This window comes from Scyliorhinus canicula, chromosome 9 (genome assembly GCF_902713615.1).
Source record: "Scyliorhinus canicula chromosome 9, sScyCan1.1, whole genome shotgun sequence".
Classification (NCBI taxonomy): Eukaryota; Metazoa; Chordata; class Chondrichthyes; order Carcharhiniformes; family Scyliorhinidae; genus Scyliorhinus; species Scyliorhinus canicula.
Genome location: NC_052154.1, coordinates 187,359,030 through 187,376,541, shown reverse-complemented (window position 1 = coordinate 187,376,541; position 17,512 = coordinate 187,359,030). Strand labels below are relative to the sequence as shown.

The 17,512-nt window shown below is 47.0% G+C and overlaps 1 protein-coding gene across 1 annotated transcript in view; it reads left to right on the top strand.

Annotated features, from left to right (window-relative positions):
• Positions 1–17,512, top strand: part of ano3 (anoctamin 3) — a 313,721-nt gene that overhangs the window by 48,392 nt on the left and 247,817 nt on the right. The window contains exons 4-5 of the mRNA XM_038808322.1: positions 2,655–2,782; positions 14,366–14,524. Coding sequence (XP_038664250.1) covers positions 2,655–2,782; positions 14,366–14,524 — 287 coding nt within the window. The remainder of the gene's footprint in view (positions 1–2,654; positions 2,783–14,365; positions 14,525–17,512) is intronic.

Below are 17,512 nucleotides of genomic sequence, written 5' to 3'. Positions count from 1 at the left end.
CCTCTCTAGCCTCCTTCAGTATTCTGGGGTAGATCCCATCACGCCTTGGGGACTTATCTACCTTAATATTTTTCAAGACACCCAATGCCTCATCTTATTGGATCTCAATGTGACCCAGGCTATCTACACACCCTTCTCCAGACTCAACAAACACCAATTCCTTCTCTTTGGTGAATATTAATGCAAAGTATTCATTTAGTACCTCGCCCACTTCCTCTGGTTCCACACATAGATTCCCTTGCCTATTCTTCAGTAGGCCAACCCTTTCCCTGGCTACCCGCTTGCTTTTTACGTACGTGTAAAAAGCCTTGGGATTTTCCTCAACCCTATTTGCCAATGACTTTTTGTGACCCCTTCTAGCCCCCCTGACTCCTTGATTAAGTTCCTTCCTACTTTCCTTATATTTCACACAGGCTTTGTCTGTTCCCAGCCTTCCAGCCCTGACAAATGCTTCCTTTTTCTTTTTGACGAGGTCCACAAAATCTCTCGTTAGCCAAGGTTCCTGAAATTTGCCGTATTTATCCTTCTTCCTCACAGGAACATGCCGGCCCTGAATTCCTTTCAACTGACACTTGAAAGCCTCCCACATGTTAGATGTTGATTTACCCTCAAACGTCCGCCCCCAATCTAGGTTCTTCAGTTCCCGCCTAATGTTGGGGTTGAAACTGTAGAAGTTCCAGCAATTAAAGCTGATAACCCTGTTACTTTTTCCAATCCACGTTAACGGCACAGTTTCGGAAATTTAATGGAAACTAATGAAGTTTTCAAATGATTTTAGGCTGGAAAGTGAACCGTTAAACATGCAACCAGGAACATGCAAAGAGAGGTAGATACTATCTGCAATCAGGTAAATCCGTGGCAAGTGAAATTTACGAGAGGTAAATTATACTTTGGACAGAGGAAGAATGTCAAAATTATACCACGCATATCGTGTGGAAATAGGTAAAGGTGATACAGAAAAGTTCTGTTGCTGATAATAGGTTCAATGCTTAATGACAGATCTCCAAATAAAGTGATTAGGATTTTTAAAAAACTTGCATTGACATAGTGAAGATCGCCATGCATGGGACGGGAGCCTTGTAAAGGTCCGTTAACCTCGGGTGGGAATTTCTGGTCAGTGCCTATCACAATCATTAAACTTCCCAAACCTCTTTGCAGCCAATGAATACCTTTGAAGCCATTATTGTAAAAAAAAATGCAGCACAAACCAGCAATGTGATAATGGCCAGATAGTCTTTTTTTTGGTGATGTTGATTGGTAGCACAGTGGTTAGCCCTATTGCTTCACAGCACCAGGGTCCCAGGTTCAATTCCCGGCTTGGGTCACTGGCTGTGCGGAGTCTGCACATTCTCCCCGTGTCTGCGTGGGTTTCCTCCGGGTGCTCCGGTTTCCTCCCACAAACCCGTTAGGTAATTTGGACATTTTGAATTCCCCCTCAGTGTACCCAAACAGGCGCCAGAGTGTGGCGACTAGGGGCTTTTCACAGTAACTTCATTGCAGTGTAAGCCTACTTGTGATACTAATAAAGATAACGATTGAGGAATAAATACCAGCAATTGGGACTAGCTTAGTGGTAAAAACTGGGCGGCATGGAGAAGTTGGGCTGAAGGGCCTGTTTTCATGCCCTCTATGACTCTAATTCCTCTAGACTTTTTCAAAATAGTGCTCTTGCTTCCACCTACAAGGACAAATTGGGCCTCAGTTAAATGTTTCATCTGAAAGATGGCACCTCTGACAATGCAAATTCCTCAATATCGTACTGGAGGGTCAGCCTTAATTTCTGTCTCAATTTTCTGACTTAGCAGCAAGCGTGCTTCAAGCTGAACTGCGGGTGGCACCATGCTGTCCATTCACATTTCTGCATTAGTTCAGGATTAGTTGAAATATGTCATTCTTGGAACTCTGCAGCCAACCCGGTCAAAGCATACCTTGAGTACTCTTCTCCGTTTTGGACACGGAGCGGCCTTTGCCACTTCGCCGGAACATATGGAAAATATTCGGAGAATAGAGGCTGGTTCAGGAAACAACCGTGGATTCTCCATTGACCAACGCCGATATCGTAATCGGCGATCGGGCGGAGAATCCATTCCGACGCCCAAATCGGGGCCGGCGCCGGTTTTCCGCTTGTCAGTCATGTTCCGCCCCCTCGGAAGTGGCATAATTCGTTGTACGTCGCACGTCATTGCAACGCCATTGGTGCATCATCGGCAGGTCCTCCCACAATGCTCTGCCCCAAGGGGCCGAGTTCCCGACCGCGCGGTTGACAAGTGATCTCAGTGTTCAGGAATCCGGCATGGCGGCTGCGGACTGTGTCCAGCACCGCCACATTCGGCCGGGATCCGTGCCTCTCGCTGAGGGGGGGGGGGGGGGGGGGGGGGGGCTTCCGAGAGGGCTGCACGGACTGCTGGGGACAGATAACAATAGTGGGGCACTTAAATCATAATAAATAGCAATAATATTGTTCCCACAAAAGATTAATTTGGTTTAAATTGCATGCAAGGGAGATTTCTGTCATCATTTTGCAGTGGTATGTAATGACCTCCAGAGAATTGTGCATGGGTTTTGCACAATATAGGAGTGGACTTGAAGAAACTCTGAGAGTATTGACGAGCGTCAGATCAGTAAACACTGCCTCGGTTGTGTTTTTCTTGCAGATGAAGTGAAGGAATGGAGCACGATCGAGTCTGAGCAAAGAACGTATGATTCCCGGACTGATCATGACTTTCTCCTCCAGAACACGTTAACCCGTCAGTCATCAGAAGTTCACAATGAAGCACGAGTGGTATGATTCTCAGCAACGTATTTTACGCAGTGTAAAATGGGGAGACCTGTAGTGATCGCAAATGTGTCAGCTCTGCTTAATGGCCTGCCTTTATGTTTCCTGATGGTGCAACAAGAACATAAGACCATAAGACATAGGAGCGGAAGTAAGGCCATTCGGCCCATCGAGTCCACTCCACCATTCAATCATGGTTGATTTCAACTCCATTTACCCGCTCTCTCCCTATAGCCCTTAATTCCTCGAGAAATCAAGAATTTATCAATTTCTGTCTTAAAGACACTCAACGTCCCGGCCTCCACCGCCCTCTGTGGCAATGAATTCCACAGACCTACCACTCTCTGGCTGAAGAAATTTCTCCTCATCTCTGTTCTAAAGCGACTCCCTTTTATTCTAAGGCTGTGCCCCCGCGTCCTAGTCTCCCCTGCTAATGGAAACAACTTCCCTACGTCCATCCTATCCAAGCCATTCATTATCTTGTAAGTTTCTATTAGATCTCCCCTCAACCTCCTAAACTCCAATGAATATAATCCCACGATCCTCAGACGTTCATCGTATGTTAGGCCTACCATTCCTGGGATCATCCGTGTGAATCTCCGCTGGACCCGCTCCAGTGCCAGTATGTCCTTCCTGAGGTGTGGGGCCCAAAATTGCTCACAGTATTCTAAATGGGGCCTAACTAGTGCTTTATAAAGCCTCAGAAGTACATCCCTGCTTTTATATTCCAAGCCTCTTGAGATAAATAATAACATTATATTTGCTTTCTTAATTACGGACTCAACCTGCAAGTTTACCTTTAGAGAATCCTGGACTAGGACTCCCAAGTCCCTTTGCACTTTAGCATTATGAATTTTGTCACCGTTTAGAAAATAGTCCATGCCTCTATTCTTTTTTCCAAAGTGCAAGACCTCGCACTTGCCCACGTTGAATTTCATCAGCCACTTCTTGGACCATTCTCCTAAACTGTCTAAATCTTTCTGCAGCCTCCCCACCTCCTCAATACTACCTGCCCCTCCACCTATCTTTGTATCATCGGCAAACTTGGCCAGAATGCCCCCAGTCCCGTCATCTAAATCGTTAATATATAAAGAGAACAGCTGTGGCCCCAACACTGAACCTTGCGGGACACCACTTGTCACCGGTTGCCATTCCGAAAAAGAACCTTTTATCCCAACTCTCTGCCTTCTGTCTGACAGCCAATCGTCAATCCATGTTAGTACCTTGCCTCGAATACCATGGGCCCTTATTTTACTCAGCAGTCTCCCGTGAGGCACCTTGTCAAAGGCCTTTTGGAAGTCAAGATAGATACCATCCATTGGCTCTCCTTGGTCTAACCTATTTGTTATCTCTTCAAAGAACTCTAACAGGTTTGTCAGGCACGACCTCCCCTTACTAAATCCATGCTGACTTGTCCTAATCCGACCCTGCACTTCCAAGAATTTAGAAATCTCATCCTTAACGATGGATTCTAGAATTTTGCCAACAACCGAGGTTAGGCTAATTGGCCTATAATTTTCCATCTTTTTTCTTGTTCCCTTCTTGAACAGGGGGGTTACAACAGCGATTTTCCAATCCTCTGGGACTTTCCCTGATTCCAGTGACTTTGAAAGATCATAACTAACGCCTCCACTATTTCTTCAGTTATCTCCTTTAGAACTCTAGGATGTAGCCCATCTGGGCCCGGAGATTTATCAATTTTCAGACCTTTTAGTTTCTCTAGCACTTTCTCCTTTGTGATGGCAACCATATTCAACTCTGCCCCCTGACTTTCCTGAATTGTTGGGATATTACTCATGTCTTCTACTGTGAAGACTGACGCAAAGTACTTATTAAGTTCCTCAGCTATTTCCTTGTCTCCCATCACTAGATTACCAGCGTCATTTTGGAGCGGCCCAATGTCTACTTTTGCCTCCCCTTTGTTTTTAATGTATTTAAAGAAACTTTTACTATCATTCCTAATGTTACTGGCTAGCCTACCTTCATACTTGATCCTCTCCTTCCTTATTTCTCTCTTTGTTATCCTCTGTTTGTTTTTGTAGCCTTCCCAATCTTCTGACTTCCCACTACTCTTTGCCACATTATAGGCTCTCTCTTTTGCCTTGATGCATTCCCTGACTTCCTTTGTCAGCCATAAATTTGAGGTCGATTATTCCCAATACTGCCAGGGTAGTAATCTGGAAAGTGGATCCCCTACTGTCTATAAAAGCGCTCTGAATGTCCTCTCCTTCACTTCAATGCAGAAGCATTTCCTGCTTTCACAAACTTTGTGCCGCACTGTTGACTTAGTTAACATGGACAATGCTTCCCTTCGTAGATCAACAAAGATCAAAGACATTTTGACAGTGTCCAGGTACTAGAGGTCCCTTAAATGGCCAGGCATTACTCACTGATGTCCCATTGTTTGAGGAACCTGCACAAGAATGTGCTGTTATGGGCCAGGGTGTAGAAAACTCCAAAGTATACCATGGAGTTCACCTGACCCACAACTGTTTATAGATTTTGGTAATGATGAGCATAAGGGCCTACCTTTCAGGTGTTATTCAACAGAGGCCTTAAGCACTTTTAATCAAAAACAAAGTTTAGTCTATGAATTCAGTAAACATTTCTATAAACACACACAGTAAGCATTTTTATCAGCTACAAACATAAATACCCCACACAGCTACAGTTCTCTCTCTCTCTCTCTCTATATATAACCCTTAATAACTTCCCTTTTAACTGTTTCAATTTAATAACAACATCCAATACCAGAAAAACCCTTTTACCGAAACAGTAGGTTTGAATTCTTTCCAGAAAACAGGTATCACTTTTAAATTATCAAGTGATATGGGCATATTTTAACATACAGAGAGACAAAAGAAACCTTTGTCTGAATCCAGCTTCCAACTGTGTAAAACGAAAGTAAAACTCAGAGCCACATCCCAGCTCCACCCAGACATGACATCACTGAAGCCATTTGATAAGGCACACATTTATTAAAGGGACACTCCCATGACAGTTCTGTAAATTAAATCAGCTCCTATCTGTCTTTAGATGGGGAAAGCATTCTCCTGCAGGGAATAGGTAAATGTTAATGTCCATGTCTTTGTGGAAAAATGGCATCAGAATCAGGAACTGCTGCATCCAGTCCTGGAGCTAAGGGGAGGCATTTGACAGCAGCAGGACATGCCTCAGACAAGTTTGGATGATGCCCTAAATCTCTGGGCCAGTGTTCCTCAATACCTGAACCAATACAGCTGCAGCCTTGCTAAAGTTTAATGGTCCATCTCAAGTCCAAGACAGTGGTGGGTACAAATCATCTTCAGCTAACAGGAACTTACAAGCACACAACAGATAACCACTTAGGAACATTGGAATGAGGAGCAGATGTAGGCAATTCAGCCCTTTGAGCCTGCTCTACCATTCAGTCAAATCATGGCTGATCTGTTCCTGGTCTCAAATTCACCGCCCTGTCTGTTCCCCATATCCCTTTGACCTTCATTTTTAAAATCAGAAATATATCTATCTCCTTCTTGAAACCATTTAATGACTCAGACTTCACTGGATCACTATGCAGCGAGTTCCACAAATTCACCACCCTCTGCGAGAAGTAGTTCCTCCTCATCTCAGATCTACATCTACCGCCTCTCAAACTATCTCCGAGTCCTTTGTGTGCTTCCACACTGGGTTAAAACATGAGGCTAGGGGCAGGTCTGCTACTCGGAGGTTATCCTCAGGCAGGTCAACTATCGTCCTGCATTGTGTCACCCCCCCCCCCCCCCCCCCCCCATCCTGCCTCCAGGAAAATGTCCCAGGAATGGCATGAAGCCGAGGGACAGGCATGCCAGCTGGTGGTGCAGCTTTAATGCTCTCCCATCTCTGTTTGCCCAGTGGGAACCGAAGATACTGTTCTAGGTTTCAATGAAAAATGTCACTCACCGGCACCTAGGGGAAGCACCATGAAGCAATCAGTGGACACTCGCACAGAGTACGGGCAAAATTACTGGATAACGTCAGAAAATTCTGGAAATACTCAGCAGGGTCAGGCAGCAAGTGTGGAGAGAGAAACAGGATTAATATTTTAGGCCTCTGTCCTTTCATCCGAACTGGGAAAAGTGAGAGATGTAAGAGGCTTTGATCAAGGGGTGGGTCGGATAAGGACGGCAAAGAAAGTCTGTGAAGGGTAGAAGTCATGAGAGATTGAAAAGGGAGGAGAGTTAGTCTTCCAGGCCCAAAGGGAAAGTTTCTGGTGATGGCCCTTTTGCCATTCAATATCTCCGATTTTCCTTTCGTCCTTGCACCCATTCCTTACTGAAAGGTTAATTCTATTCCCCTCCACAGACGCTGCCAGAACCTGTTGAGTATTTGCAGCAGTGATTGGACGTTTAAAATTACGGCACAATGTCTATACCCAAGTTGGATGAATTACTTGAACTTTGAGCAGTGTAGTAAATGGGAGAGTTGGGAATTGAACGGCACAGTAGGTGAGAGTAATTTAGTGAAGAGCATGAGGACTGTTAATCCAAAAGTCAAGATGACCTTTATTTTCCTGGAGAGATTTGAGTTAATTAAAGAGAGCCAGCTTGGATTTGTAAAGGACAGATTGTGTTTAACTAATGTAATTCAATTCTTTGATGAAGTAACAACAGGTTGATGAAGGGAATATAGCAGAAATTGACCATATGGATTTTAGGCAAGCTTTTGAACGAAGACTGATGAACAAAATTGAGGCTCATTGAATATGAGGATCAGTGTTAACCATTCACCCCTCTCCTGGACACATCTTTTGTTTCTTTACATTACTCATTGCACCTGCCTTCAGCTTTTCTATCCTGAAAGCGTTTGTCTGTCCTCCAGCCTATCAAGAACTTTCCTTCTATTATTGCTCTGCCCTCCTGTCTCAAAACTGATTTCATTTCTTCCTCCGTTCTAATAAGGGGTCATCTTCCCGTACCAGCTTCCCCGGACAGGCGCCGGAATGTGGCGACTAGGGGCTTTTCACAGTAACTTCATTGAAGCCTACTCGTGACAATAAGCGATTTTCATTTAATTTCTTCAAAGAGCAATGTTGGGTCAGAATATTCCGGACACCTGGGAGTGGGATAGCAGGCAGAGAGTGGTAGATGGTGGTAAAATGGTTGCCATGACAGCGGTGGCATTCGTGGCACCTACCCGCCTGCCCCCATCCCCTCTCTAAACTTACAAGAGACAGGGGAGGCGTCAGGATGTCTACTTGCGTATGGGTAAATTGAGGTCGATAAGTAGCCATTTAAAAGCCTCCTCCTGTGCCTGATAGGGTGTTATCCGCAATGAGGGAGGCTGGCACCAAGTGCCCAGCCTTGAACTGCAACCTTATTGACTGGTGGTCGGGTAAGGGGCGGTGCCTCCATTTTGAGACCCCTGTTCCCATTGAAAGCCCCCCCCCACCCCCCCCAAGGTATTCCCCCTCCCGATTGCCAACATTTCCCCTCCCTTTCCCCTCCTGGTCCGGGCAAGACCTTGGACTTAAATTGCAGATTGGCTCCATCACAGCATTCCCTTGGCTGCATTCCCAACAGTGGCTATTGCTCCCAGTGGCACTGTTGGGACAAGAGAGCTGTTGGCCACTTGATTCGCCGGAATCTGTCAGAGATGAGACATCCACCCCCATATGAGAGGACAACCCACCTCGGGCTAATTATCGGCCCAACGGCCATTAATTGGCTGTGGGGGGAATCCAGCCAGGATTGGACTTGCCCCCTCCCCACAACATTGAAGCCGAGTGGGGGTCGAATGTCTGGTGTAAATCTCAGCCATGTAATTCTGATAACTCAATTGGAGGTCGGCAGCTCTGTAGTAACAGCAACACCACCAGGAGTGCTAGCCACTGGCGGTACGCCAGGGGGAAGAGCAACCATGGATGTCTTGAAACCCAGGTAAGGCGGGATCTTGCTGGTGCCCAGAGGTTGGGGAGTGTGTTGGTTAGGGCACGGGTGAGGGTGGGCACCATGGGGGTAAACTGTGGGGGTGAGGGGGGGGGGGGGGGGCGCAGTCTCTAATTGTCACCAGGGAGCAAGAAATGAGGCATTCCGCCTCCTTTGAATTGCCAGCAGCCTGCACGGGGCAAACCTTTTTAAAAATAAATTTTGTGCACTCAATTATTTGTTTTTTCCAATTAAGGTGCAATCTAGTGTGGCCAATCCACCTACCCTGCACATCTTTTGGGTTGTGGGGGCGAAACCCACGCAGACACTGGGAGACCGTGCAAACTCCACACGGACAGTGACCCAGGGCCGGGATTCGAACCCGGGTCCTCAGCGTCGTGAGGCAGCAATGCTAACCGCTGCGCCACCGTGCTGCCCGTGCAGGGGTAAACCTGCCAAGCTGCATGCTGGGCTCACATCCCTCACGCCGCTCATTAAATCGTAGCGGCAGTAGGGTAAGGTCCTTAACTGCCCACCCAATGTCTCCACTGCCGCTAGTAAGATCACGGTGGGAGCAGACTGTGTGGCATCGGTACCTTGCCAGAGGCATGGCACCTTATTTTGCAGGTCCACCCGCCTGCTTCCACGAGGGCTGGTAAAGTCCATCCCTATGGCTCTGTGCTTGGCGGAGTGTCTGAACTAAAATGACTTGAACAGTAATGCATTAACCAGCAACACAGTTTTTGTGAGAGAACACATGACACCAACCTTTGCAGACGTGTATATTGTCCAACTCCAACAAAGGTTTTAGCGATGTGAAAAACCACGGAGTCATAAAAATGTTCAGATAATGTTCCAGAACTCACTAACTTAAAATCGTATTCACAAATAGAATAAATCATGTTGGACAGTACGAGTTATGTCAGAGCTGTCAACATGATGGATTTTTGGTGTTTCCCTGCAAATTGGTAGTGACTACACTTCAAATGTAATGAATTGGTTGTGAAACACTTTGGGATTTTTCTGGGGATATGAATAGTACCTCATAAAAATAGGGGGGATGAGGAAGAGGATGGGGGCGGGGAGGGGGTCTGGTACTCGCTGCCTGACGAGGTGGTAAAGGCAGAAAACGTCACTTCATTGAAAAAGTGCTCGAATATGCGCCTGTAAAGCCGTAACCTGCAAGGGCTACGGACCCAATGGTGGAAAGTGGAATTAGGCCGACACAGGCACACTGCGGCAAATGGCCTCTTCCTGTGCCATACACGTTCTATGGCTCTATGAGAAGGTGCACTGCTGCAGTAATGTGAGGAGCTGGCAGATGCCATTGTGGCCCATCCCTGAGATATATCATCGTTGTTCGGATGCAATTCTGTCCGAGACGGACATTTCATCCTCCGTGCGGATAAGGTTGAAGCAGCTTAGCCGGTCGAGCAGTTTCCAAAAGGATGTGTAACAGGTTTTAACCCTTAACAACCAGTTGGCTACCCTGTGGAGACTGTTGATCAATAACAGCTTGCCGTGCATTTGAGGAATTGATAATGCTGAGAGATACAAGCAGGAGTAAAAAGTTTTATAAAGAACAGGAAAAAACTAAAAGGACAAAGTGGTTAAGAATAGCTCACCAGGCTAAATCGCTGGCTTTTAAAGCAGACCAAGCAGGCCAGCAGCACGGTTTCATTCCCGTACCAGCCTCCCCGGACAGGCGCTGGAATGTGGCGACTAGGGGCTTTTCACAGTAACTTCATTGAAGCCTACTCGTGACAATAAGCGATTTTCATTTTTCATTTTCATGTTCAACATATTGAGTTGATTTTGCATAAAAGATCAGTTATCCTAAATTTTTTAAAATTAATTTGAAGAATGTGGGCGTCGCTCGTTAGGCCAGCATTTATTGCCCATCCCTAGTTGCCCTTCAGAAGGTGGGGGTGAGCTGCCTTCTTGAACTGCCAGAGTCCTTGAGGTGTAGGTACACCCACTGTGCTGTTAGGGAGGGAGTTCCAGGATGCTGCCCCAGTGACAGTGAAGGGGCGGCGATATATTTCCAAGTCGGGGTGTTGAGCGACTTGGAGGGGATCCTCCAGGTGGTGGTGTTCCCAGGTATCTGCTGCTCTTGCCCTTCTAAATGGTAATGGTCGTGGATTTGGAAGGTGCTGTCTAAGGAACCTTAGTGAGTTACTGCAGTGCATCTTGTAGATGGTACACACGGCTGCCACTGTTCATCAGTGGTGGACGGTTTGAATGTTTGTGGAAGGAGGAGCAATCAAGCGGCGCTGCTTTGTCCTGGGTGGTGTTGAGCTTCTTGAGTGTTGTTGGAGCTGCTCTCATCCAGGCAAGTGGAGAGTATTCCATCACACTCCTGACTTGTGCCTTGTAGGTTGTGCACAGGCTTTGGGGGGGGTCAGGAGGTAAGTTACTCGCCGTAGGATTCCTAGACTTTGACCTGCCCCGGTAGCCACAGTATTAATATGGCTAGTCCAGTTCAGTTTCTGATCAATGGTAACCCCCAGGATGTTGATTGTGGGGGATTCAGCGATGCTGAAACCATTCAATGTCAAGGGGCAATGGTTATATCCTCTCTTGTATGAGATGGTCATTGCCTGCCACTTGTGTGGTGCAAATTTAACGTGCCACTTGTCAGCCCAAGCCTGGATATTGTCCAGGTCATGCTGCATTTGGACACGGACTCTTCATTATCTGAGGAGTTGTGATTGGTGCTGAACATTGTGCAACTATCCGCAAACATCCCCACTTCTGACCTTATAATGGAACGGAGGTCATTGATGAAGCAGCTGAAGGTGGTTGGGCCTCGGACACTATGCTGAGGAACTCCTGCAGTGATGTCCTGGAGCTGAGATGATTGACCTCCAACCACCACAACCATCTTCCTTTGTGCCAGCTAGGACTGCAACCAGCGTAGAATTACAACTGTAATTCTTAGCGCTAGGCATAAATGTATTGTAACAGGTGAAATCTGGGAGCTGACTCCATGCTTGCTTGTACACACGGCTCAGTTGAACACTATGCTGACTCTGGGTGTGGTTCATGTGCTCGCTTACATTGCTGCATGGGCGGAACGGTAGCACAGTGGCTAGCACTGTTGCACTGAGCCCCAGGGTCCCAGGTTTGAATCCTGGCTTGGGTGACTGTCTGTGTGGAGTTTGCACGTTCTCCCCATGTCTGCGTGGGTTTCCTCTGGGTGCTCCAGTATTCTCCCACAGCCCAACGATGTGCAGGTTAAGTGGATTGGCCAGGTTAAATGTCCCTAGGTGTCCAAAAAAGGGTAGGTGGGATTACTGGGTTACAGGGATAGGGCGGAGGTGTGGCCTTAAGTAGGGTACTCTTTCCAAGGGCCAGTGCAGACTCAGTGGGCCGAATGGCCTCCTTCTGCACTGTAAATTCTATGATTCTATAATTCTACTGTACTCGGTCTCACATTAGCCCGATATGTGCCAGACCCTTATACGACACATTTGGCTTGTTGTCTGAGCTATCTAACTTGTCCTACTTCCCTGCCCATTCCCCATAACCCAACAGATTATCCTTTCCAAGTATTTACCCACTTTCCTTGAGGAATTGAGTTTGGAATCTGCTATCTCTATCTTTGCAGGCATTGCATTCCAGATCAGAATAACTCACCGTGTAAAATAATTTGTCTTCTGGCTGCAATAAAAAGTGTGACCAAAATCAAAAACTCCCCTGCACCAATTTATTCCACAATTTTTTTGCCGGAGCTCCTTGTTTCGATGAACGTTACTGAGTTCCTGAACAAGTAATCAAGAATTACAGAATCATTACAGTGCAGAAGGAAAGCCATTCAGCCCAAAAACATCTGAACCCGCTTTCCAAACAAGCTCCATGACTTTGTGCCCTTCCCCTGCCTTTTCCCTGTAACCCTGCACATTGTTTCTATTCAAATAATCATCTCATAGCCTCTGAAAGCCTCGATTGAACCTGCCACTACCATACTCCCAGGCATTCCAGACTTGAACCACTTAATTTTTCTCACATCGCATTTGCCTCTTTTGCTAATCACTCTAAATCTGTGCCCTCTCATTTTCATGATGTGGAGATGCCGGCGTTGGACTGGGGTGAGCACAGTAAGAAGTCTTACAACACCAGGTTAAAGTCCAACAGGTTTGTTTCAAACACGAGCTTTCGGAGCACGGCTCCTTCTTCAGGTGAATGGAAAGGCTTGTTCCAGAAATGTTTATATAGACACAGTCAGAGATGCCCCGGAATGCGAGCACCTGCAGGCAATCAAATCATCAAAGATGCAGAGAGAGAGGTAACTCCAGGTTAAAGAGGTGTGAATTGTCCCAAGCCAGTTCAGTCGGTCGGCCTCTGCAAGTCCAGGCTTGTTGGTGGGGGCCGAATGTAATGCGACATGAATCCCAGATCCCGGTTGAGTCCGCATTCATGCGTGCGGAACTTAGCTATAAGTTTTTGCTCAGCAATTTTGCGTTGTCGCGTCTCCTGAAGGCCTCCTTGTAGAATGCTGACCCGGAGATCAGAGGCTGAATGTCCTTGACTGCTGAAGTGTTCCCCAACTGGAAGGGAACAGTCCTGCCTGCTGATCTGGGATTCATGTCGCATTACATTCGGCCCCCACCAACAAGCCTGGACTTGCAGAGGCCTACCGACTGAACTGGCTTGGGACAATTCACACCTCTTTAACCTGGAGTTACCTCTCTCTCTGCATCTTTGATGATCTGATTGCCTGCAGGTGCTCGCATTCCGGGGCATCTCTGACTGTGTCTATATAAACATTTCTGGAACAAGCCTTTCCATTCACCTGAAGAAGGAGCCGTGCTCCGAAAGCTCGTGTTTGAAACAAACCTGTTGGACTTTAACCTGGTGTTGTAAGACTTCTTACTGTGCTCTCATTTTCAAACATTTTTTTAAAATAAATTTAGCGTACCCAATTTATTTTTTTCCAATTAATGGGCATTTTGGCGTGACCAATCCACCTACCCTGCACATCTTTTGGGCTGTCGGGGCGAAATCCACGCAAACACGAGGAGAATGTGCAAACGCCACACGGACAGTGACCCAGAGCCAGGATCGAACCGGGACCTCGGCGCCGTGAGGCAGCAGTGCTAACCACTGCGCCACCGTGCTGCCCTTATTCTCAATCCTTTTACAAGTGGGAGCAGTTCCTCCCTGTCTACTCTGTCCATCCCCTCGTGATTGTGAACATCTCGATCAGATCACCTCTTCGCCTCCCTCTCTCCAAGCCTAACATTCCCAACCTCTCCAACATATCCTCATAACTGAGGTTTTCTCATCCCTGAAATCATTCCTGTCAACATCTTCCGTACTCTCTCCAATGTTTTCACTCTTTAGAACAATAAATGTTCATTCAAAGATGGCACTCACAAGACAAAGATTGCCAACATCACAACAGCTCCAAAGTTGTCACTTTCTAAATCAGACTGTACGTATAAAACCGTACACAAATAACTCGAGCTTAATAAGCTCCTTGAAGCTGTCAAAATTGTTTTGCATGTCTAGTTTTCACTTTGTCAATGTTTAAACATCTCTGCTAACTGTAATGAATTGCAGCTGAGACCAATGAGAAGTAGACGCTGTGGGGGGCGGCAAGGGGGGATTATAACTGCCTGCAACATTCAATTGATAATGTTACATCTGATGGGGATTCATTCCATTTTATTTGACATTGCATCTTATATCTTTTGCCTAGGGTGTGGAGCACTCAGAGATGTCATTTGGCCTTTACTTCAAAGATGGAAAGAAATGGATTGACTATATCTTGGTCTATAAAATATCCAACATACAGGTAGAGAAGCGAAGTACCTTTGAGAAAAATCTGCGGGCAGAAGGACTGCAACTTGAAAGAGAGGTGTGAATAAAACACGTTAGATTATGTATATTGAAAACACAATGGGCAATGAAAAGAGCCGTCTGATTTAAGAGAAGTACAAGTCTCGCCCGGTCTCAGAATCGCCGGGGGCAGGGCAGAAAGTTTGACAGATTATTTAAAGATCTGGGTGGGAATTTCTGGTCTCCGGACGGGCGGAACTAGAAAATCCTGCTTCGAGGGAGTGCTTATGTTTCTGACCCATTGTCACCACCTTCATCTCTCGTGCCTTCCGCAGACCTTCCCTTCTCTTCTTTTCCTCCCCTCCCCACTTGCCCCACCACTGCACTTGTGTCAAAGCATTTTGTGGTGGCTCAAGGCCGAGGCGGTAACAAAGGGGTTTAGTGAAGACAGACAAAGGCTGGTCTATCACAGGCACTGCACGCGATGGAATGGATGTTCGCTCTCCGGCACCACATTTCCTGAGCTCCTGCTCCCAAAACCCCGCGCTAACCCGCTATTGGCTGGAGTTTGTGTGTTCCCACACAATTGGCCCCGAGCCAGTCACATGGGCCACTAGGCCCGCCCCTTTAAAGGGCCCATGCTACCACGTCCCGTCCCTGTTAAGTCCCTTGTAACATAGTACACATAACTACTTACAGGTTTCATATACATGGTAAAACATCAGGAGGTAAAAAGAGAGTTCATCAAAAAGTCAACCACTCGGGTACTTCCGAGTCCTCGTGGATCTCCTCCAGCCAACCACTGGCTCAACAGCCTCTGAGGTAGATGAGTTGCCATGGGCAGGCAATAGTTCCGCAGGCACCGTTCCCATGGTAGGGCAACAGGTCTCACCAGCTTCCACCTGCCTAACTGGCTGGGGTAGTCTGCTAGTAGGACCCAACTGCTTGGGGTTGGAGGGTCATCATCCGTCGGGGCCTGACACAGGGCCTGACTGGACCACGATACACCTGGCAAACCACGCTGGCCCCGAGGCAAAGTTGAGGACCATCACCGGGTGGCCCACCCAGAATGATCTGTCGCCCGCTTGTGGAATGTTAATTTTTCTAGGAGGCGCTTCCGCCAGCCACACCAAGTTTGGAGACATTAAATCTAAATGAGCCCTGAGGCGCCGGCCCATCAGTAACTCGGCTGGTGTTACCCCCGTAGTTGAGTGGGAAATTGTGTTCTGTGATAACTAGAAGCTCGAAAGCCCCCGTCGCAGTGGTCCATCAGATTATTTTTGCATGTTGTTTTTAAAGGTTTGTACGGCCTTCTCGACCAGGCCATTGGACATAGGGTGATACAGGGCCGTCCTTGAGTGGCGAACACCATTCGCATGAGCCAAGTTCTGGAAGTCATCCCCTGCAAAAGGGGTGCCATTGTCAGATGGATTTTGTGTATGGGAAACACTCGGTGTAAAGTGTCAACAATCGCTACCGAGGCCACTAAGACTAAAAACATCCGGCCCAAGAAGGGGCCCGCATAGTCAACGTGGACTCTGGTCCAAGGGTGACCCGGCCACTCCCAGCGGTGGATGCTGGCCCATGGAGGCAAGGGTTGTTCAGTTTGACAAGGAGGCACATTGTTATATTAGATCTCCAATGGCTTTACCAATTCCTGGCCACCATATATAACTGCGTGCCAGCATCTTCACCTTAGTTTGCCCTCGGTGGGCACGGCACAACTCTCATTAGAGATGTTCCCTGGCTGGTGGCGGAACGGCAACTCGTGACCCCAAAATATGACGCCATCCTCACCAGTTAATTCGGCATGGTGAGTTAAGTCTTTAACCTTTAATACTCTTTATTGTCACAAGTAGGCTTACATTAACACTGCAATGAAGTTACTGTGAAAAGCCCCTTGTCGGCACATTCCGGCGTCTGTTCGGGTACATAGAGGGAGAATTCAAAATGTCCAAGTTATCCAACAGCACGCCTTTATGGACTTGTGGGAGGAAACCGGAGCACCCGGAGGAAACCCAGGCAGACTCAGGGAGAACGTGCAGACTCCGCACAGGCAGTGATCCAAGGCGGGAATCGAACTTGGGACCCTGGAGCTATGAAGCATCAGTGATACCCACTGTGCTACCGTGCTGCCCCGTAGGGTGTCATAAGGTCATAAGATCAGAAGATATAGGAGCAGAATTAGGTCATTTGGCTCATTGAGTCTGCTGCTTCATTTGATCTTGGCCTACATGTTCCTCATCACCATTCTCCCCATAATTCCGATCCCCTGATTAATCAAGAACACCAGATTTGTGCTTGACATGCTGATATCTACATGGCTACAGACCAAGAACTAGAAAGTGGAATTAGACAGAATAGTTCTTTCTTAGAACATAAGAACTAGGAGCAGGAGCAGGCAATGTTGCCCACTCCGCCATTCAGATCGTGGCTGATGTTATCATGGTTCAATCCCACTGTCCCGCCCTGTCTCCGTCACACTTCAGCCCATTACAAATTTAAAATCTGTCTAATTCCTCCTTAAATTTACTCACTGTCCCAGCATCCACCGCACTCTGGGGTAGCAAATTCCACAGATTCACAACCCTTTGGGAGAACGTGTTTTTCCTCAAATCTGTTTTAAATTTGCTGCCTCTTATCCTAAGACTGTGACCTTTTGTTCTGAATGCCCCACAAGACGAAACATCTGCTCCACGGCAACTTTATCCATACCTTTTGTCATCTTATATACGTCCATTTGATCTCCCCTCAATCTTCTAAATAGGCCTAAACTGCTCACTCTCTCTTCATATGAGAAACCCTGGTCTCGGGAATCAATCTAGTGAGTAGGTAAGGCCCCCTGCCAGCTTGGCATTGAGATCTTTAATCCTGGGGATTGGGTACCTAACCACCAGTTCAGCACATCATGGTTGAAGAGGTGAAAATTGTTATGCTTTCAACAATACTACACCCCACCGCCACACCCTCCCTCCTGATCACTGCTCAGGTATTCTTGGCAGTAGATGGAAGTGTGTCGGCAGTAGATGAGGAAAAGAATGGATGTGGTGGTTACAGTTGTGGAAAA